We start from the raw sequence: 22,022 nt of genomic DNA, 5'->3' as shown, positions 1-22,022 counted from the left end.
GTTTTCTGCTCTGAAGTCATTAACTTGAACCTATTCATTATGTGCCTTGTGTCTGAGTTTAAGAAGAAGTCCTTATATCTCACAGTATTTTTTAATATCTATTATTTGTTGAATCTGATTAATCTATCAGATTCTAGTATCTGAATATCAATAACAGAATGCAAGATCATGATCAGCTTACTGTCAGGCTTACCTAATGAGAGAATAATAAAACAAGATCCTTCTTTTTTTATTTTGTTTTCTCTTTCTCATTTCATTTTAACAGACAGATGCTTTCTATAAGAATCAAAAATAACTGGAAAGCATTAAGGGCTGAAACTACTTTCAGCCTTTAAAAATATAGGATATTTTAGAGTATTAAGGCTTGATAGTTATAAATCAGTGTTGTCAGTAGGCATTTGAATAAATATGGCCTCTTCATTTACAGTTTGATAAAGAGTACCTGTGCAAGTAATTGCCAGAAAAAGTGGACTAGCAAAAGATTTAAGAGGTTAACTCAGTTAAACAACAAAAAGCTCTCTGGACATCTTACGCAGAAGCATTAAAGGCATTTTATTTGTATATGATTTTTGCATAATCCCTTTTAGGAATTCAGATATTATTTGTTAAAATAAATTTATGTGTCCAAAATAGAAGAACTATGAGTACTCCCCTCCAAAATTTCCCTTCAGATTCTAAATACTGCAGGTGTAGAGCAGTGGCACTCAGTCACACCAGCCTGACAATCATTATTATAAAAGGCAAAATAAAGACATTCCACCACCATATTCAGAAATTGTGACCTACTCAGTTTGACAGTCTGCTGTAGATGAAATTACAGCAATACAAAATGAAAGAAGCAACAACTAATTGAGACTGATATCAGCTGTTGAGAACTTTCAACCACATAACATTATATAATGCACGTAGCAAAGGGCACATCTTAGCAGAGACAGCTTGTGTAACTATTCAGTCTAATCCACAGAGTCTAAAGGCATATTTTAGCCATGGTTTCCTTTATTTAAGGTCCAGCAGCATTGAAGTAGGGTTCTCCAAGTAAGATTTCCACAAGTTAGAAAACCGGGCCATGGTAGCTCCATCAATGATGCGGTGATCAGCTGACCAACTCACATTCATTATTTGTGCTTTAACTACTTCACCTTTGCTATTAAACCGAGGAAGAACCTAAAAATCAGAGGAAGGACAAAACCAGAATTATTAAATTAAATACTCTCATTAGCAAATCTGCTTTTCCTTGGTTTCGCTAATTCGTTGACCTAAATTACAACATTTTGCTGAATTAGACAGACAGCAGTAGCACCATGCTAAAAACCAAGACCTTTCCATCACCCTTTGTGCTGTGGATTAGAATATATTGCAAGCCTAATAAACAGTCATAGCCTTTTTCCACCATCATGGAAATACTGAGGTAGTAAAAGCTTTTCCTGACTCCAAAGTTTCTTCCTGAATAGTTTATTGCACTGTTAGTTCTCAAAGTGGCAGTTTCCTTAAAGCACCTCTAAAAAAATGCTCACAGGAAGAACACAGAAGTAATTTCAGTTAATACTAATTTCATTTCCAGCACTAAACTCCAATGTCTGTATTAAGGAATTAAAGCCTGAGATTCAGAAAATATAAAACTGCCTTCACATCCAAAATTCTGTATGGATTCAGCTACCTGGCTTATGCAATTGAACTTCATTTTCAGAATACTTCTCAAATTTTCCCTGGGCTGATAGCAAAACTGCTATTGCCATGTTGCAAAACTTGCAAAACTGTATTTATATTGTTTCTTGCTAATCCAAAGGCTAAACAAAGACGTAAGAGAAATACAAGAGGATTCTGGAAAATAAATATGAATCTTTGGTGTAAAAGACTTCTAATTAAACATTTGGTGTATGCATAGTCATTTAAAAACACCACAAACTTTTCAGTCATGAGCTATGTGTTTTCTCTGCAACAGACAGGCTCCATGTTCCATTTTCATTAAGATGACTTTAGCTAACACTCTCACCACTGAGACAAAGTGAATATACCTGTATCTTTCCAAATGCTCCAATAGCTACTTCAGGAGGCAGTATCACTGGTTTGGCATAAGTGCCACCAATCTAGAAAAGAAAAAGATGGGGATATTATTTAACAGGTTTTTTTAAGCAGATTGCCCCTTGAATTAATTGCTACAGATTTTGTTCTTAGCATATTTAACTTCAGTAAAGCTGCATTTCAGAAGCAGCTCTCATTTTCCCCATACTTACTGTGCCAATATTTGAAAGGGTGAATGTTCCCCCAGTGAGGTCACTTGTTCCCAGCTGGCCTGCAGAACCCAAGGACTGGAGGCGATTTAATTCCACAGCAATGTCAAACACACTGCAGACCTGAACATTTTTCACGTTTGGGACGATTAAACCTTGCTCTGTGTCCATTGCAACTCCGATGTTGTGTGAAGCCTGCAGCAAGTGCCATTAACCAGACATTAATATAAGCTGTCAACATAAAATGTATTTTAGGTAAAAAAACCATTTCAATCACATTTTCCTTATCTATCCTTTGAACCTGGAAAGTGTTGTAGTTAGGAAGCAACTTCTGCATACAACTTTGAGGGGAGAAAAGGATATAATTTTTTTTTAATTAGCCTCACATCGGCAAACTGTAAATTGATGTTGACAATTCCAACTTCAGAAAATACATAGTCCTGGAATCAACTTCACATTGAAAACATTGCACTTTAGGATGGTCATATGTGCAACAAAACTTAAATAGCATATTTTAAAGAGAACACTAAAATTGAAAAGAAGAAAAGAAGAAATTTGGTGTGTTCATAGTCATCTAAAAACTTTTCATAAACTTTTCAATCATGAGCTATGTAGTTTCTCTGCAACAAAGGGAGACTCCATGTTCCATTTCCATTACAGATGACCTTAGCTAACTCTCTTCTCATGTTTTGGAAGGAACATAAGGATGCTGAGAGATATTTATAAAACAGCCCCAAAAAAGTTTGCACTGCAAGGTGCAAGTACACATCACTTAAGAAAATAGATACTTGCTTCCTAGAAGTCTCAATCCAGCAGCTTGTATAAAAATATGTAACTTTTATCAAGACTGTACTTTAATATGTAAGGGTTGAGTGTTGGAACAGTTGAACTACCATGCACAAAAAAACCCCCCCAAATTGTTGTATTATATTTCTTATTTTAAAAGCTTGGCCCATATTCAGGTGAAAAATAGGAAATTAATATATTAATATGCATTTTTGAGGCAAGTCTGAATAACAAAATGACTCTTACCTAACAAACTACTGAAATAAGGCCAATAATAAATCAAATTTAGATCTCAGAATCTGAACACACAAATTATTTTCCTGCACAACACCATAATTTTGGTTCTTGTAATTAGCTCAGACATTCTTAAAGGCCCCTGTTAGACATTACTTTTCACTTTCTGCTTACAACATTTATCCATAGTTTACAAACCTTATATGTGACATTTTGACAGTTCTCATCCAAAGAAGCATTAAGAATGGGATACTGCAGCAATCCCAGAGAGGCTGCCTGTTAAATATAACAAAAGAAAACAAAATTGATTTTTATAGTTTATAAGCAGAGAGCTCCATGAAAAAGAAGTAATGGTAGGAGAAAATTTAGATTAATAACAATATGGAATAAGTGTTTTGGTAGCAAAGAACAATGATGCCTTTCACATGAGGTCAAAAAATACTGACAATTTCAAAAAATTGTTTGGTGTGATTCAAACACCTGGTGATGCTTATCTCTGTATTAAATTATGCTGAAGGCACTCTATCCTTTGCCATCACTATTTCAAAAAACTTCAATGACATCACATAACTCTAGCTGCAATTCCAACTGTAAATTTATAAGTGGCTCACTATACAAAAGAAACAGTTTTCCTGTGATCTGCCATAACTCAGATGAGAGATACATCTACAACAATCATTGAACAGATTTTGGCAAAACCTGTGTATAAGTACTCCACACAGGGCTCTGCTGCAGGCCTCACCTTTATGAAGAAAGGCATAAAGGAAAGCTTAACTCCACGCATTTCAGCTACAGGCTTCAGCTCTTCTCTCAGCTGAACAAGCTGAGTCAAATCAATCTCATCAGAATAACCAAAGTGGGGGATCTTCAGGGCTGCACTCATAGTCTTTACCATGGCCTTCTGAAAACCTGGAAAATATTCATTGTCTTCTTAAACAAAAAAAAAATGAGCTTCTGTGAAGTTATGGTGAAATTTCATCTGTTTCCATTAACCAAATTACACAACTTACAAAAACCAAACCAAAGCCAAAGCATAACCAAAGAAGAACAGCATAAAGAGCACTTACTGAGTTACTGAGTTCACAGAACTCAATTTTGATGACTGCAATATTTCAGATTACTGCATCTCTCTCCTATGTATGTATAAATTTGAAATCATAATATGATATTCTGGATTATGCTTTCCAGCCTCTCCAAATAAACACTGCTTGAAAGGCAAGCAAAAATTTTTAATCTTCCCCTTTTAATGTGATTTTTTGTTACCTTAGTGTCTTTTATGGCACTGTTCTCCAGAACAGGTGTGAATGCCACTCACATAATACTGCAGTATGCTTATACTAAACACTGATAATCACTTAAATTTACTGCACTTTGCCACTAATTGTGTAATGATTCCTAGCATGACAAATCCATGTTTAGAATTCCTACCTGTTTCAACATACACTTGAAGAATGAGCAAGTACAACTTGCAGCCCAACTTCATCCAAACAAAACATGAACAAATATTTAATAAAATAATTTCAGCAGAGATGCTTCTTACAGAGAATGTTTTCCTGAATGCTCACTTGCATAACAACCACATGAAACACACTCCCATCAAAAGGAATCAGCTACTCACAGAGCAACAGGTCTACCATGACCATGGCCCCAAGACTGTATTCCATGATTTACCTGTTACAGGTTCAGTTTTATCTTTTCCTGCAAATGCAATGGGTCTGGAAACAGGTACGGGGATTTTGCGTGCTTTGTCCTTTGGAGCAGCTGGCACAGCCTCTGCTCTCTGCTGAGGTGGGACAATTTCAGCCTTCGGCGATGGAGGCAAAATAGCTCCTGTTTGTTTGGCCAAGTAGTTGAGTATATCTTCTTTAAGGATTCTGTTATCCTTTCCTGTCCCAACAACTTCACTCAATTTAATCTGAAAAGTACATAACAAGCAGTGACAGTTTAGTTTTACAGCAACATAAAAATATCTTATATTGTGAGCTATGGTTAAAAATTATTCCCATTTCTGATCCAATATATTTGCAGTCTTCTGTTCCTTTCTGTGGTTTATTAGGTATTCAACATAGTTCAAATCATCCAAAAGTCGCACTAGGTATTTGACTGCATACTTCAAGCACAATCCTCTTCATTTCTACAATAATTTTCACACTGTAAAATGTATTTGAAAACAAGTGTTTCCTCTAGATCAGTACTCTTCTAGTCAGTCAAACTGCCATGTAAGAGCAGTAAAATGCAGCAGGACCTTATTCAGCAAATTCACCTACATTGTTCTCCATGGCCAGGCGACGAACTGCAGGGGTTGCTAATGTTTTGTGACCTTTTATCTCTTGGTGAGTGTGCTCTTCATGAGACATAGGAGGTGTTTCAACAACATCTTCTTCTGAGGCAACACCTGCAAACAAAAAGAAAAAATTAACTTTACTACATTGTAAGCATTTGTTAAATTCCAAACTCAACCATTCTGTCACAGCTGAGGTTTTTACGATTTACTTTGAGTTAATGTGGATGGGAACACAGCTTGCTAAAGGCTGCTGCTTAAGCTAAATATTCAAGAGGAAATGGCTAGGAGATTTTAAACTTTATTAAATATCACAAATTACGCAAATTTCTTGACTTTATAAAGGGAAAAAAATCTTTGAAGATTTTCAGGAGGTAAAAGTAAGCTTCTCTGCCACTGTTTTATGACAGTAAACATAAAATATGCATGAGAAAAAGAATGGCTTACAATACCTTTTGAAGCATCAATTTCAATGTCCACCAGTGGTTTTCCAACAAAAGCAGTATCATCTATGCTGTAATGGAGTTTTCTGATGATGCCATCGTAACGACTGGTGATAGTAACAGAGGCTTTGTCACTCTGCACCTCACAGATGCTGTCAAACTGAGACACACTGTCACCTTCCTTTACGTACCTGGGAGGAAAGACAGGCTACTGGGAAACACAGGCAGTGTAAAAACCTGTTCTGTGCATTCCTTTGGTAAGTTCAATAACATACATCCTACAACATGGAAGTGCATTCCAGATGAGAAAACAAACTCTACATACTGGATATGTTTGCTACATGCATTTTGTCTGACTGTCACAGAACTCTTTGTTGGGTGAAATGACAAAATGATTATGAATATCATTACACACATAGTACATTTACTTTAGTAAAGTAGAGTTTTCCTGTCAGATTATAAGGCATCTAAAAATAAGAATGAGCCCAGTTTAATCTGAATGCAAGGAAGTTGTTGGTTCCAACTTGTCAATATACAATCAGTTTCAGAAAGGAAATGGATAGTAGGGAGCACTGTCTTCATGCAAAGAGAGGCACTTGTACAAAGAACAAGGCCTTTCAACACTGCCTTCCTTCACTGTACACTTTGATTTTGTTTAATCCATTTATCACTGGCTTTTTGCAAACAATTTAGAAGTTCAAGTCTTTTACTAAAAGCAATAGAGGAGGGGTACAGGATAAAGTTATGTTAATTCTTTAGACTAACCATTTGTTTCTAAAGCTAAGTCTAAGTAAACACAACAAAAGGCGACCTGAACACAAAAAACATCAATCACTGAAGGAAAAGCCTACATACAGGTGCATCCCTTTCCTTCCAATTTTTCCACTCACAAATACATGAGACTGAAAACAAACAAAATAAAAAGCTCAGTATGTACAAGGTTCTAAAATGTGCAAAATGAAAACTGAAAAACTTCACTAATAACCAAAAAAATATTCTCACATAAGTCATTGATCACACAGCTAAAGCTGCTAAACTATCTGCCGATTTCTTAGTGTATTTTCAGGAAAGCAGAGCTTACCATTCTTTTACAGTCACCTCTGTAATTCCTTCTCCAATGTCAGAAAGCTTAAACTGGACAATTTGGCCACATGAAACTTGAAAAGAGAAGAAGAAAATACAGCATGTTTAATATTAAATACAAGCTATCAGACAGAAAAATCTGAATGCATCAGAAATAATCCACATACCAGCCATATGCAAACCTCTAACATAGCACTCATAAAATAGCAAAATAAAAGAAATTATTTTATTATGAAAAAGATTACCAGCAGATGTTCTGAATAATCGCTGTTGATGACTAAACTTGAAGGCAGATTTGTCAAACACGCACACATATTTTGATTTTATAAAGCGAATGCTGCTGCACGATCTAACGCGATGAATGCAAACCTGGGGAGAAAATCTCAAGGGTTAATACAGTGGAGGTAGAGCCCATTTAATATTCCCCATCTAACAGTCAGACTAAAAGAGTTTCATTCTAGTCTATGGAAGAGAAGTTCTTATGGAACGCAATTACACTGAATACATTCTTGAACATACAGTAAGCTTTACATTAGCAAAAGCTTCACCAGGTTTTAGCTGCTTTCACTAACACAACACATGGGGAGATCAAATCACAGTGACATAACCAATTAACAAAAATCATGACAGCATTTGGTGAGTGAATCATTGCCATTGTTTCTCTCAGGAATTAGCTTAATCAGGACAGGCAAACAAAAAGCACACACACTATCAACCACAGCAGACAGCTGAAATACTCCTATCCAGGATGAATGCTGGAAGGTTTCCCTAGACTGCACAGAAAACCAGCATATTTGTCCCATCAGAGGTTAATCAGAAGTACTAATCAGAAAAGAAATTCACACCACAGGGCCCAGAGACTTGCCCTTTCATTTTTGTTCCTATATAGGAAGCAATCTTCAAGTAAACATCACCTTAAATCAGCTTCAATGATATTTTGTAATAACTAGCCATGAGATGGTTTTCTTTTATGGTTATAATTATAACGAGAAATCAACTGTAAAGAATTTTCTGGAAGATTTTTCAGACAAAACTTTATGTTTTAAAGCCTCTTCTAATCAGTCATGATTGTGATCAAGCAAAGTTGGTAGTGCTTGCATCGACATAAACAGGTATTTTATTAAGCTCAACACAAGTTAGTTCAGACACATTCTTATCCAGTAAAATTTATTAAATTTCATGTAATTTTGGTGTTATGTTGTCTTAAGAGCGCTGTATAATTTATAAAAATAACAATTTCTCTGTAGATTCTATCTCTAACTAATTTAGAGATATGAAAAAAATTCAGGTGCTACAATGTACCTCAAGTAGCTCAAAACTGTAAAATTTAAAATTATCTTCTTAGAGGAGCCAGAAAACAGCATATCTGCATGGGAAAGTTCATTTTAACTTCTTGTTTAAAAAATCCTTTCAGTAATGACATAGCATATGAAACTTCTTGTTTCCCTCCCCACACCCCAAACTGTTTAACTATTTGCTATCAGTTTTCAGTGTTTAAAAAGTACATTATTCAGCAGGCCATACAATTCTGAACTGACAATATACTCATTTTCTGTATTATTTAACCCAGAACTGCAAGTTATATTTAATATTCTCTTTCTTCAAAGAAAAAACATTTATACAACACAGTCTATCATGATGGACACAACAAAGTTCTATCATTTGTGTTACCTTTCAGTTGCCTGACACTAAGATGGTACCTGCTGATTTAGAATGAGTATTTTTCTAATTCCTATAACATGCAAATAGAAAATCTTTTCATTAGTCCTCCAAACAACTTTCCATATTCAATAATCAGGTAACACGGCAATTTCAAGCTATGAAAAATCATACTCTAGGAATACATTTAAGTTCACATTAAATTGCAAAACTGGTATACAATGTACATCTTCACAATCCTATTTTTCTGCTCTCTTTAATTCTGGGTTTCTTCCCACTTGAAAATTACATGTTTACATAAAAATGTTACCAAAAAAGTTGTTCAACTAGATCTTTTTGTCACAAACTTGCAAAAACTCTCTTTTCTCTTTACATGATCTTAAATGAAAAACATTCAGTATTTACCTGCGAAGATGATCACAAGGAGCACATCAAATCTCTGAACTATTTCTAAATGTGAAGTTTCACAATGATTTCCATGTGATTTTTAACCTTTGGTTACCAATGCAGGTAGAGAATTAGTAATGTCACTCCCAAAAAAGAGACTGGTGTTGTTATTGATGAGTCACCATGCTGTTTCATATTATATCTGTAGGAAAAATTCAAAACTACTGCATTTTTAAAACTGAAATCTTTCTGCTTTTCAGTTTTGCACATTCTCTACCAAAAAATTGCTGTGCTAGTATGTTAAAGTAATAACACAGGACACAATCTCTTCATAGAGCAGTGTTCCTTACAAATAAAGTAAAAATGAAAATCCATAAAACAATGAGACTGTGCTTACAATTTCAGCATTTAATCACCATAATACTGGTGTAATGCCAAGCAAGGAAATAAAAATGGCACATAAAAGACAAAATCAGCTCTAATATCCATAGCATACCACCTATACAGTTTGATGTCTGGAAAAATCTATCAGTTAACCCCAAAGATAACTGCTACTACTAAGCTTGTTAACGTGGCTCCCATTACACTAAACAGCAACTTAAAGCAACACTGCCACAGCACGGTAACACCTTCCCTGTGCAAGCCTGGGATGTGCAGTGACTCTGGCAAAAAGGAGCTGAGGGCCACTGAGTCCTCACTGGGACTGGGCAGCCAAGGGGGCAGCTGAGGGCACTCACGGGAGCTGCTTTGCCTCTCAGGTTCAGCTTTGCTTGTTTCCTTAAAAACAAGCCAACTCCAGCTGTCTAAGTTACCACTGATCCTGAAAATGTATGCTGGCCTCAGACCAAAATAGTTTTAAGCAGCTGCAGAGAACTGATTACCTGATGGAGTAACACTAAATTTCCAAGTCAAATTGAACAGTTCATGCTCACAGGCAATGACTTTGCATTAAAGGATATTGCCCTGCTGAACTTTCTTGACTTCTGTCCCACTGAGTCATTTTAGAACATTTCCTCACATTGGATGGGTTTTGCATACATATTCTATATTTCCAAGTCTATAGCTACCTATATACTAAAGCAACATTCCTGGTAATGTGTTTTAATCAGATATCATCCCTCATCCAAATACCTGGCACATGTCCCAGTGTCCAGGTAATTGCCATTTCCCTACCACTTCACACAAAGGCTCCCTGGCTCAGATTCAAAATGTTCTTGCAGGAAACACACACTATAAACGAGCTAGTTCTATAGTTCAGCATGCACACAGATAAGATGAGTGTTTTCATCTTATCAGAAGAAAGATAAGATTAAGAGTAGAAGGTTAGAAATACCACTTAAAAGAAAGTGCTATTTTTAATGCTCTTAATTAGTAAAATTGTTTATAAATACTTATAAGTTACTGGCTGAAAACTGGAATACAAAAGTGTCATTTAAAAATTCCTCATCATTATGCTTTAAAATTACGACATGAATTATTAGAGAAAAAACATACTAGAAGCTGGAATGGATCCTAATTTTGTTTCTAAATTTCAAAAATTTCTCGGACATCCTACAAAATAGGGATGACATAATCAGAAAACAACGCTCTTCACAATAGCAAGAAGACTGTGATACAAGAAGACAGAAGAAAGCATGAACTAAGTCTATGTTCACGAAATTGTAAGTACGTCAAAAAGGCAACCAAGTAGATTCACTCCTTGTGGTAAGGTATCTCAACTACTTTTCAACTATCAAGGCTCCTAGGATTCAAAGAAACACGTTTCCCTTATTTGTAGGTGTATCCACACCGTCTCCGGGCAGATGCGGTATGCAAAGGGAGCTGATGCGCGGGCGGAGAAGCGGTGATGGCAGAGCAAGGCATAGGCAAAGCAATAACGGGATGACTTAGAAGTAACAGAAGAGGAGGATGTCACTGTCGTATTACAGAAAGGCACACGTTTCTTTCCCAGGGAGCATGGGCAAGGGCAGCGCGGGGGAGAGGGTGCCAGCTCTGGGGGTCCCCGTGCAGCGCGGGGGGCGGTCCCAGGCACTGCCGGGGTCCCGTCACCTGCGCGGAGCAGCGGGAGCGCACAGCGGGGAGGGAGCAGAGGCGCTGCCCGGCCCCGGACGCCGCCGAGGCAGCAGCTCCGCGAGCGCGCCGTGTTTGCAGAGGCGCGGTGCGCGCCGTGCGCCCGCCGGACGGCAGGAACGGGGCTCGGGGATGCCGCGGGTTATCTCTCCCCCTCGGCCGGCCGGGAGCGCCGCAGCCCGCGGGGTCCCCGTTCCCCTTACCAGGCGCCCCGCGGCTCGGCAGCTGCTCCTCAGCGCGGTCACGGCCGCCATCTTACCCCGGGCGGAACGGCCCCGCACACACCCCCGGCACAGCCAACCGGCGGCGGCCGCGCCTCGACAGCCAACCAGCAGCGGCGGGGCCCGGCCCGCACACGCCCACGGGAGGGACCGCGAGAGGGTTCGCGTGCGGGCCAGAGCCGCGGGTGGCCGTGCACGGCGTGCCGCTTCCCCGGGCCGCGGCAGCGGAAACGGCAGCGCGAAAAGCCTGGCCATTCCCTGTACACGTGTAATAAAGTCCCGAGTGAGCCTGCCAGAACAACACGCCCGTGTCTGTGGTTCTGCGTGCAGGGTGATTGTAACCAGGTGGGGATCGACCTCTTCTCCCAGGTCACGAGCGACAGGGCATAGTCTTAAGATGCGCCAGGGGAGGTTTACATTGAACATTAGGAAAAATCTCTTCACAGAAAGGGTGATTAGACATTGGAACGGGCTGCCCAGGAAGGAGGTGGAGATAGCAACCCCAGAAGAGTTTAAGGAAAAGACTGGACGTGGAACTTAGTGCCACGATCTGATTGACATGGTGGTATTCATTTATAGGCTGGACTCGATAATCTCAGAGGTCTTTTACAACCGAATTCATTCTGTGATTCTGAGGAAAAGTAGCGTGAAACGAGGACAGCAACAGTCCGGCTGCTCTCCTCCGGCGGCAGCGCTCTACCCACGGCTCTGATCTCCCAGGAGCCGCGGTTGTCACCGCTCCGGCCCTCAGGACAAGGGAGAGGCATTGCCTCCGGCGGGACTCGGTCAGTACCGCGGGGACAATGGAGCTAGTCCCAGCCCCCGCCGGAGAGCCGGGCCCGCCGGCTGCTCCTCCCCGCGGCGGAGCCGCCCCGACCAACCCGCGGCGGGCGGGCAGGGAGGCGCCTCCGCTCTGCGCCTGCCCGGCACTGCCGCCCGCCCCGGTACTGCAGCATCCCGGGCGCGCCGCCGCCGTCAAACACTCTTAGCCTGGGGCTGCTTCGCCGAGGGCTCGCCGTGTTTAGGGCCCCGCCGGGATCCCATCGGCGCGGCCTCTGCGAGAGACACCGCTCATCGCCAGCCATGGACGGGGACAGGGTGGAGATAGACGGCGGGATCATGGAGGGGGTGAGCGCCAGCGGGCCGCGGCTTACCTGGCCCCGGGCAGCGGTACGGGCCGGCCGGGTGTGCGGGAAGCGCCGTAGCGCCTGACGAGCCCATTTCTCCGTGCAGGGCGGGCAGATCCTGCGGGTGTCCACGGCGCTGAGCTGCCTGCTGGGGCTGCCGCTGCGGGTGCGCCGGATCCGCGCCGGGCGCAGCCAGCCCGGCCTCAGGTGAGACCCTCCCCGGGCGGTCCCGGGGCGCTCAGCCGGTCACTTACGGCGTGTGGGGCCCTCCCGGGCTGGGGCACGGCCACGCAAGGCCTCGGCTGCTCTCGTCTGAAACATTTGCGTTTCCATTGCTTTAAAAGAGCCTTTTTACTAAAATATCCTGTCTGTGGCTCTCAAGGAGTGAGGGGGAACGCTGCGGCATGAAGCGCGCTCGGTTCTCTTGCCGGTGCCCTCAGCGCGGTCCCGCCCGGGCCGCAGGCGGGGCAGGTGAGGGCGCGGCCCGGGGAATGGTTCCACAGGTGCTGAGCGGAACACGCTTTGAAACGGGGAACACACTGATGTAATGCTGAGCAAAACACAGCTTACCGAGCCTACAGTGCTAAGAACAGATAGGGCGTATCCTAGTGCTGATACAGTTAGCATATTTCCAGTGTTAAAAGCAGTTAGTGTATTTCCTATTTAGATTACCCTAACAAATGGAAACAAGCACAAGGCAAGTACATAGCAAGCCTGTCTTGTAGCCCTGCAGCTGGTTCTGGCTCAGCCAGTACTGCCATCATTATCCCACTGCATTTCTGTTCAAGCATTTATCACATTAGGACAAGTGGCTGCTCTTGCATCTCATCTATGTGTCTTGGGCCCATGCTAGTGGAAAAGATCCAGAATCCTGCATATCCCAGTATGGCCTGAATGCCACTCTTTTGCTCCTGAGGACTCAGAAGTACTGCAGCAACCAGAGTGAATTTCTGATCCTTGTCTGATCCAAAATTTGCAGTTGTAGTTTTTTAGTGTGTTTAGTGGTTGTTTTAATGTAACATAAGCACGTGGTCTACTTGTATGTGTCTTTAACTGTGCATTGTCACTCTAAGACCTCAGCATCTGTCTGGATTGGAGATGATTCGAGATTTGTGTGATGGGAAGCTGAATGGTGGAGAAATTGGCTCAACAGAAATAACCTTCACTCCTGGGAAGATCAAAGGTGGAACCCACATAGCAGATACAAAAACAGCAGGGTATGTCTTTGTACACTAGCTTCTGATAACTTTAAAATTGTCACTAAAATTGTCACATAACTTTTAAATTGATGGGGTGGGGGAAAAAAGAACATTTATGCTTTGGTAATGACCCCAGGATATGTGCTGCCTGAGCCAGATTTATGTGAGCAAAGAACCTGTAGTATAGGTAGGATATGCAGGAAGTACATGTGAAGTTTAAAAGTATGATTGATATAAAAGCTGAATGCTTGGTTCATGTCATGGAAAAAGCAGCTTTAAAAGTTCAGGTGTAATTTCCTCATGTTAGTGTGCTACATACCAGACCAAATGCATTAAATTAAATGAGTATCTCACATCCATGAGGTCTGAAATAATCACCACATAATAAGGTAAATTTTGACATTTTACTTATATGCTCATAAGTAGCACAGTATGTCATATTGCTCTTTTGGAAATGGGACATATTCCATCCATGTATTACAATGTTAGTGCTGCCTAAGCCTTTTCTACTACCTAAACCCACAGTTTTCATAGTCCCATCACTATACTAAGGAAGATACATAACTTTATTTCAAACAGAACTATTAAAGATGCAATTAATGTGAAATGAAAACTTTCATATTTAGGCTTGGTAAGGACATGAAGTTTTGAAGTAGTATCTTTTAAGACTGATAAGTTTATAGATAATTTTAAAAATAAAATGCAAAAGTAAATGTTCCAGTAAAATGTTCCTTGATGTATAATGATTCTGTGGAACTGCATGGAGTATGAGTGTATGACATTTGAGTGTGTTATTATTGCTTTCAGGAGTGTGTGCCTACTGATGCAGGTAGCAATGCCCTGTGTGCTGTTTGCTGCTTCCCCATCAGAGCTTCATTTAAAAGGTGGGACTAATGCGGAGATGGCTCCCCAGATAGACTACACAGTCATGGTAGGGACAAATTCCTTTGCCTTGGTGCATCTTCCCTGAGTATGTGTGCAATGTCACTGCTGTTCCTCTGTTGCTCTTACTGCAAGTCTATTTGTGATTATGGAATTAGGCATGGAACATAGCACTGTTAGTGTACTGGCTGTAGAGAGCAACCAGTGTTTCATGGAATTTCCTGAAATGGCAAATAGTCTCTTTGGTTTCAATTATTACAGAAAATTTCACTTAAAATTTATTCTTTTTTCTAGAAGTGCTGTGAATTACTCTTCTTTTTTTCCATAAGGAAATCCTTTTACACAAAGTGACATTGAAAATGAAGTATGAGGAATGTCAAATAAGCTATATGGATGAGACTAACTTTTTTTTTGATAATGCAACTGAAATTTTTGTGTTGAGCTCTTTTTTTTTTTCTTCTAAGATTGTATAACATAGTGGGAAATTATCAATGTAAAATAAATTCACTCTTATATGTTTCTTTTTCAGGTTTTCAAGCCAATAGTCGAAAAGTTCAATTTCACATTTAATTGTGACATAAAGAGGAGGTGAGTTGTGGAGCAGTGCAGCAGAGCTGGGCCTTACTGAACCCATGTGTGAGCAGAGGCACACAAGGGGCTCTCAGTCAAGCTGAGGGGTGAATTTATAATACATGAACTAATCTGCATTAGCTGCCCCTGTGTGTACTGTCACCACATGATGAATGGACAGGGTTCTTGGCTGTCTTTTCATTGCTGAGTCTACAGCTGCTGTGTAATGCTGCCTGTTGGCTCCCCTGAGGGGAGCACATGCTGAACAGGCAGTGCATTACTGAGCTTTTTCCAAGGAGCAGTTAGGTTGGTGTTAGGAAGTTAATAGGACGTTCATTACAGAGGATTACTGTTAGAGAGCCTAATTCCATTATAAGGGTTTCTAAGGCACACATCAAGAAAATTGGTATGTACAGTAACAGGGAACATAAAAATGTATAGTGAAATGTATGAAGAGCCTCCTGGCCTTTTTCTTGGTTTCCTTGTGATCATTGCATTTAATTATGTCCAATTACTGTTTCTAAATAGGGGCTACTATCCTCAAGGAGGTGGTGAAGTTGTAGTCCAGATGTCTCCAGTCAAAGAGCTGAGCCCAATAAACTTAACAGAACGTGGCACAGTGACAAAGATTTATGGAAGGGCATTTGTTGCTGGAGCACTGCCTATCAAAGTAAGTGCTTATCATGGCTCTGGTGGCATCCAACTTTATATAGCTATATAAAATTGCATGCAATCTGCTCAACATTCCTCTGGTTTCCTGCCTTTTGCAGTCTTACACAAGCTAAGCAACCTTATTAAATGGTTTCAATTATTCAGGCTGCAGAATATTATATTGGACATACCTAAAATTTATTCATTGCACGGCAGTGTAAAGCTAAAATGGGAAATGAGAGCAGTATCCTCATCCTTCACAGGACCATTCACAAGTCTTTGGCATATATTGAGGGATGTCTTATGATTTATGTATTCTTCATATTCATTGCATTATTTTAAATCTGAAATTAGGGCCCTTGTGCATAAATTTATGAACACTGTAATAGGTGGAGGCCAGTCTACAACAACCATTGCTAAGGGTATTAGAACAGGTTAAGGGTAGGTTTAGCCAAAAATAAAAGGAGATAAATTTGCTCCTTTATATCTCCTCTTTTCTATTCTTCTGTCTTGAGTGCTGGGATCTCCTTGAGGTTCCTTCTCACATACAGGCTAGGAATTAATAGAGGAAGGAAGAGAGGCTGAGTTACTTTTTGAAAAGCTATGGACTGCTGGTTTTGGTCTTAAAATCTCCAAACCTGTGAATATAGCTGTGATTAGATCACAAGAATGGGATAAGCTCCCTATGTCCCCATTTGCTAGCAATGTAAAATTGTTATTTTGTGTATTCTCTCATACAGAGTATATTCTGTACAATTGTGGGGTGGAGTTTTTGCACTTGGTTTTGGGATGAGTTATTTTTAGAATTGAAAGTTTTGTGAGAAGAGTAAAATAATTTTTTTTTCTCTATGAATGAAGAAAAGTTCATTAATTTCTATTGATATTGATTTCTACATACATTTCTATAACTGTCATTTTTATAGGATCTAATATTCTAATATGGTAGAAAAACTTTCAGGAAAAAGATCATGTTCAGATCCTGCTTATAGGGGTGTATAACAGTCCTTTGTTTTTCTAGTTAATAAAGTAGCCCCTTTATTCAGGGATTGACTGTAATAGTTGAATTTATGAGGAAAAAGCATTGCTATATTACATAATTTAATTACTGGATTTATATCTTGTCTTGTTAGCTGGCAAAAGACATGTCAGCAGCAGCAGTGAGGTGCATCAGAAGAGAAATCAGAGACCTCTACATTAACATTCAGCCTGTCAGAGAACCTGATGATCAAGCTGTTGGGACTGGAAGTGGAATAATGTAAGATGAGTTCAAGCTTTCTATTGTTATCTCTAATCTTGTTGGTTAATTAGCTAGGACCTGATTACATATCTGATAAATAAACTGTAATATGAGTGATTTTGATTTTAATTATTTTTTATTTTCTGCTTAGTATTGTTGCAGAGACCTCAACGGGTTGTTTGTTAGCTGGGTCATCACTTGGCAAGAGAGGTAAGACTTCTGTGAATTCTTTGAGACTCAATATACCAATAACAAATAGGAATCTGAAGTATCACCTGTTTAAAAATCTGATGCTCTGAATGTTTCATTATTAAGTATATGCTTTTAGAAATAAAGGACAACAGAAATGAGCAGATTTAAAACACAGTAAATGGAAATTTACAAAAATTGCAGAACTGTTAGATTTACCTTGTATCAGAATGGAGAATCACTGGAAATATTTCTGAACTTTAGGAGCATAGACTTTGTTTTAACATATGTTTTTCTGACTAAATGAAGCTGCTTTTTTTCCGCTGCTTAGGAAATATAAACTATATATAAGCATAAGATGGGAAGATGAGATTTTTTTTTTTAAAGCAGACACTTGAGGCAAGAGCATTAGTTTTAAAGAAGATAAGATCTAAAAAGTTGACAATTTCTTGGGTTGCTTTCTGGGTGTTTTTTTCTTTTGTACTTTTAAAACTTTAAATAGTAATTTTCAGCTTTCTGATTCCTCTCTTAGGAAAGAATGCTGACAAAGTTGGCATTGAAGCAGCAGAGATGCTGCTTCAGAATCTTAAACATGGTGGAACTGTGGATGATTCTCTGCAAGACCAAGTAAGGTTCCTACATGTGTTCACATGAAGTTGAAGTAGCAAGAACATGGATGCACTATTTGAAAACAATATAGATCTGAATAGGGAAGGGACAAAATGTTAGTACTCTCAGAGATGTGTAGTCACAAGATCACTAGGATTAGCAAATTACATGCAGTTTTTAGGAACCACAAATGCTTTTAGCATTGTACCAACACCCTCAAATTTTTGCCTTTCTGTAACCCTCAGTAAGTATGGAAAACAGAGGCAGGAACTTGCTTCTATTTAGCATTCCATGTGGTGCAGTGATAATAGCTCCCTCCTTACATATACAGAATGATACTCAGGGAAGGTACTAGGGAATATCTAGACCATGCTCCCAATTATCTTACTCCCCTAATTTCATTTGAGAATGAAGGCCTTCCACTGCCTTATCTTAGCCTGATAAGAATCTTGGGCTGCTTTAGCTAGGATGATGCTAGCTCTTAGCTGTAAACACCTGGGCACACATGAATATTATGTAGTATAATAAATATTTGGGTCTTGGACTGAGCCTACTTTTTTCAAAGCATGCAAGTACTGTTGATGGGAACAAGCCACAGCCAGAGTCACTGTGTATGGGAACTGCACAGAGTTAATCACACCTGGCAGTATTCTTGTCATGGTGATGGTTTTAAGTCAAATCAAAGTGTTTTGGGTGTCTCTCTGGTGAATATGTGATCAGGAAGTGTTAGAATTGAAAGTACCTCTTCCTGAGATTCTCTCCATATAAGTAAACTACTAATCTGGAGTTTAATGTGGCTTGGGGAAATTTTGGGGCAATACAGTGGGGGAGAGCAAAGTTAATTGTAATAACAGGGATTCAGGGCCAGGAATTCAGTAATAGGAATTCAGGGGCTACTGTGGAAAAATACCCCTTCTGTAATAGGTATTACAGTAGCAATCTCCAAACTTCTGGAGCCGTGGATCACTCTTCAAACTCAGCTTCATGAACTTTTATCAAACTTAGAAGAGAAAATTTTTATATTTACAGAAATTTTGCATGTTTTAGTTGGGGTTTTTTAATCAGTAAATTCCTTGAATCTGAAGAATGCGTTAGTAATTACCTTTCCCTCCATTTCAGCTGATCATTTTTATGGCATTAGCAAAAGGAGTGTCTAAAGTGAAAAGTGGACCGATTACACTGCATACTCAAACAGCTATACACTTTGCAGAGCAGCTAACAAAGGTGAGTCCAAACATTCAGGAAGTTTTACCTTTCATTTTCTTCCAGTAGCTTGGCAGTGTGCAGTTCATCAGGCAGTGTGAGCTGAACTTGATCATGGAGGAGAAGCATTGACAAAACAATTGCTGTAGTATTTACCTGGGAGTTTTCCTGTACAAAGTGAACCTACTCTAGATTTAAAGGCTTTTAGAATGGTTAGATACTTTTACCACATTTATTTAAATGTTTTTTTGAATTAAATCTGTCAAAGCTGTAATATACATAAACATGTGGCAATACAATTATTTGACATCAGATACTCAATATTGTGTATGTGATAACTTAATCAGTGATGCATTTCTAATCCTCTTCTAGGCCAAATTTACTGTGACAAAGTCAGAAGAGGAAGACCCTGGTAATGATACCTACATCATTGAGTGCCAAGGAATGGGGATGATAAACTCAAACTTAAAATGCTAAAAAAAAAAAAAGAAAAAAAGAAAGGCAGCAAGCTGCCAAAAGCAACATTCAACATACCTCAGTGATGTATTGCACTACACTTCATTGGATGTATGATCTGCCTGAAGAGGAGGAGCCTTCTGTCACATCTGAGAGATTTAACTTGAAGGTTGTTGTCAAGTTTTTCCTTGGTATGATGAAAATCTGTCATGTGAAAATGAAAACTTTACTTTGTTTTTTTTACTATTAGCAGCAAAATGAGTAGCAACAGGACAGCAAATAGCATATACTGTATGTATGCAAGAGCTTCAACTGGAGAGGCTTTGAACTTTACCTGAGTAGAAAATAACTATAGAAAACAACTATTTTAGTTCAGTATTTCTTTCACTTTTAAAAACTGCAAGTTCTGTTCTCTGGAAACCTTTATGTTATGAGGTACATGGAATTAAATGCACCATCAAATCTGTATTGCTGTTCTTCCTTAGCCATTTGCTAAATAATAAAGCAGTAGCACCCTATAACAGGCTGATATTTATATTTGCTGGTATCTCAGCAGGTTGTGCTTGGGAAAGGTGGATATAAAATAAATTTTCAGAAGCATAGTTTCTTTTTCTCCCTGTGGAAAGAAGACTCAATGCATAAGATACTCTTTTAAATCTTTTTTTTCATCTATTTTATGATAGATGCTCAGGCAAGCTAAATCAATATACCACATTACGGCTCAGGCACCAAGAATTGACTCCATGATATGATTTTATTTTCTAGCTGCAGTTGCCCTTGTCACTTAGCATACTAACTGAGGCTACATTTTCACTGAGGTGGTGTTCTTTTTGAAGGGAGTACTTAATTTCAGCTGAGATCAGGGTGCTGGTGAACACACAGACACAGTACCCATGTGTGTGAACATGGAGTACTGTAAATGCATACAAATTGTGTAGGCATATAAAATCCAGGTGTGTTATCCCCTATCTGGGCATTAAGTAAAGAAGAGCTTCTACCAGGCTGGTGTTGAGGTGTTGATCATGCTACAAAAACTTTCTCTGAAGTAGAAGGAAGGTGAAATGAGAAATAGGGTACAACTGGTTTTGCATAGGAAGACCCCAATCAAGGAGTTGGAATCACTTAACCAAAACTGTATAAATGCACTCTGGAAGCTTGAACTGATTTTCAAGTTCCCCAGCCCATCCTGCAGCCGTTGTTCTAAGTTTTTTTTCATCAGTTGGGACTATTGAATCTAACTGCTGAAGATGCAACTTGGAGGTATTGTTTGCTGTACTAATTGATGTAATTACTTACTTAATGCATTACTGTACATTTCTAATACCAGGAAAATCCCTTGCTAATATCCAAGAAAGTTCACCAACTATCTACTTAACAGTATCTTTCGTCATAGGGTTTTCCCTGTATTGCAAAGGAATGCTATTAATTTCCAACTAATTATTTTTCTCTAGTACTGGGAATAGTCTGAAGGGGGCAATAGTCACCTGCTGAAGTAGTTTTGGGACACAGACTCAACATCCTTTGAAGAACACTTGAGTTACTCAGCCATGCTGTTAATGATTATCTGTGTTCCCTTTTTTGAAGAATTCTGAATGTATTAAAAAAAATAACTTGAAAGAAAATACCAAATAAGTTGCTGTCTGTGCTTAAGAAAACAAGCTCTTAAAACCAAATTTGAATGGATCTTTACCCATTTTCATTATTCAAAAGATTAATATACTTGACTTGGTTTTTGAATGTACAGATTTTGTTATCAATGAAAGATTTAAAAAGTATTTTTTTAAAATCACTAAATAAAACAAAATTCAGTTGAACAAAAAAATCCCATTGAAAATTTGAAGTGCAATTTTTGTCTTGAAGACATAGAAAAACATGTAAATGCTCAGCCAGCACATTTAAGAAAGATTAACAAACCCAGGTTACCAGTGATGCCTTGAGAGGATACCTAGAATAAAGGCTAGACAGAAATAAAGGAATAAAGTAGGTGTTTTTTAAAAAAACTCTTCAAAAGATACATCTTGGGCAGTACAAGAGCCTGGCTGTGGCCCCACCCAAGATGGACTCTGGGTCATGAGTTTTCACACTTTTCTAAGTTTTGGTCCATTTACAAAACTTATAAACTTATTGGGGTTAATTGTCCAATTACAGCTCCAGGTTATGAAGTCCCATCCTCCCAGACGGCGCTCCTCAACTCGCTGTGGTTTGCACTTTTTGGGCCTGAAGCTGCAACAGGATTGTTTTGTCTAACTAAACTGTGACGAGAGCTTGCTGATACTTTATATGAAGTTCAGAGTCATATACTAATGCAGTACAGAATCTGGAGAATATGAAAGCTAAATATGAAAGTGTGTTCCACAGGGCACTGTCATTCCTAACTAGCAGTCCTTGCTTGCCTGGTCAAGCACCCAGCCCTTGCTCCTTGTGCCCTGACCTTGAGGCCAGCAGTGGGCAGGGGAGAGGCTGCAGAGCTGCCCCTTCTTTGCTTGTCTTGTCATTGTGAGGGC

At 39.4% G+C, this 22,022-nt stretch overlaps 2 protein-coding genes across 2 annotated transcripts; one reads left to right on the top strand and one right to left on the bottom strand.

The window, feature by feature from the left end:
• Positions 1-528: 528 nt before the first annotated feature.
• Positions 529-11,463, bottom strand: DBT (dihydrolipoamide branched chain transacylase E2). The gene is made up of 11 exons (XM_063165612.1): positions 11,378-11,463; positions 7,304-7,427; positions 7,057-7,132; positions 5,985-6,166; positions 5,519-5,646; positions 4,923-5,166; positions 3,994-4,160; positions 3,450-3,527; positions 2,235-2,426; positions 2,016-2,087; positions 529-1,164 (listed from the first exon to the last, which is right to left on the bottom strand). Exons 1-11 carry the CDS (start codon positions 11,426-11,428, stop codon positions 997-999), a joined length of 1,482 nt encoding a protein of 493 aa, XP_063021682.1. The 5' UTR covers positions 11,429-11,463; the 3' UTR covers positions 529-996.
• Positions 11,464-12,337: 874 nt separating this feature from the next.
• Positions 12,338-20,039, top strand: RTCA (RNA 3'-terminal phosphate cyclase). Its single transcript, XM_063165609.1, has 11 exons — positions 12,338-12,523; positions 12,629-12,729; positions 13,596-13,739; positions 14,529-14,652; positions 15,133-15,191; positions 15,702-15,843; positions 16,955-17,079; positions 17,213-17,271; positions 17,783-17,877; positions 18,979-19,083; positions 19,435-20,039. Exons 1-11 carry the CDS (start codon positions 12,479-12,481, stop codon positions 19,537-19,539), a joined length of 1,104 nt encoding a protein of 367 aa, XP_063021679.1. The 5' UTR covers positions 12,338-12,478; the 3' UTR covers positions 19,540-20,039.
• The last annotated feature ends 1,983 nt before the right edge of the window (positions 20,040-22,022 follow it).

This window comes from Melospiza melodia, chromosome 11, assembly GCF_035770615.1.
Source record: "Melospiza melodia melodia isolate bMelMel2 chromosome 11, bMelMel2.pri, whole genome shotgun sequence".
NCBI classification, from domain to species: Eukaryota; Metazoa; Chordata; class Aves; order Passeriformes; family Passerellidae; genus Melospiza; species Melospiza melodia.
This window is presented reverse-complemented; position numbering and strand designations above follow the sequence as displayed.

Coding starts and splice junctions, on each gene's coding strand:
- DBT (XM_063165612.1), bottom strand. CDS start 11,428: ATGGCGGCCGTGACCGCGCTGAGGAGCAGCTGCCGAGCCGCGGGGCGC. Junction 6,167..7,056: donor GAGGTGACTGTAAAAGAATG/GTAAGCTCTGCT, acceptor CTTTCCTCCCAG/GTACGTAAAGGAAGGTGACA. Junction 2,427..3,449: donor GTCAAAATGTCACATATAAG/GTTTGTAAACTA, acceptor CACTTGCTGCAG/GCTTCACACAACATCGGAGT.
- RTCA (XM_063165609.1), top strand. CDS start 12,479: ATGGACGGGGACAGGGTGGAGATAGACGGCGGGATCATGGAGGGG. Junction 13,740..14,528: donor GCAGATACAAAAACAGCAGG/GTATGTCTTTGT, acceptor TATTGCTTTCAG/GAGTGTGTGCCTACTGATGC. Junction 17,080..17,212: donor GGGACTGGAAGTGGAATAAT/GTAAGATGAGTT, acceptor TTTTCTGCTTAG/TATTGTTGCAGAGACCTCAA.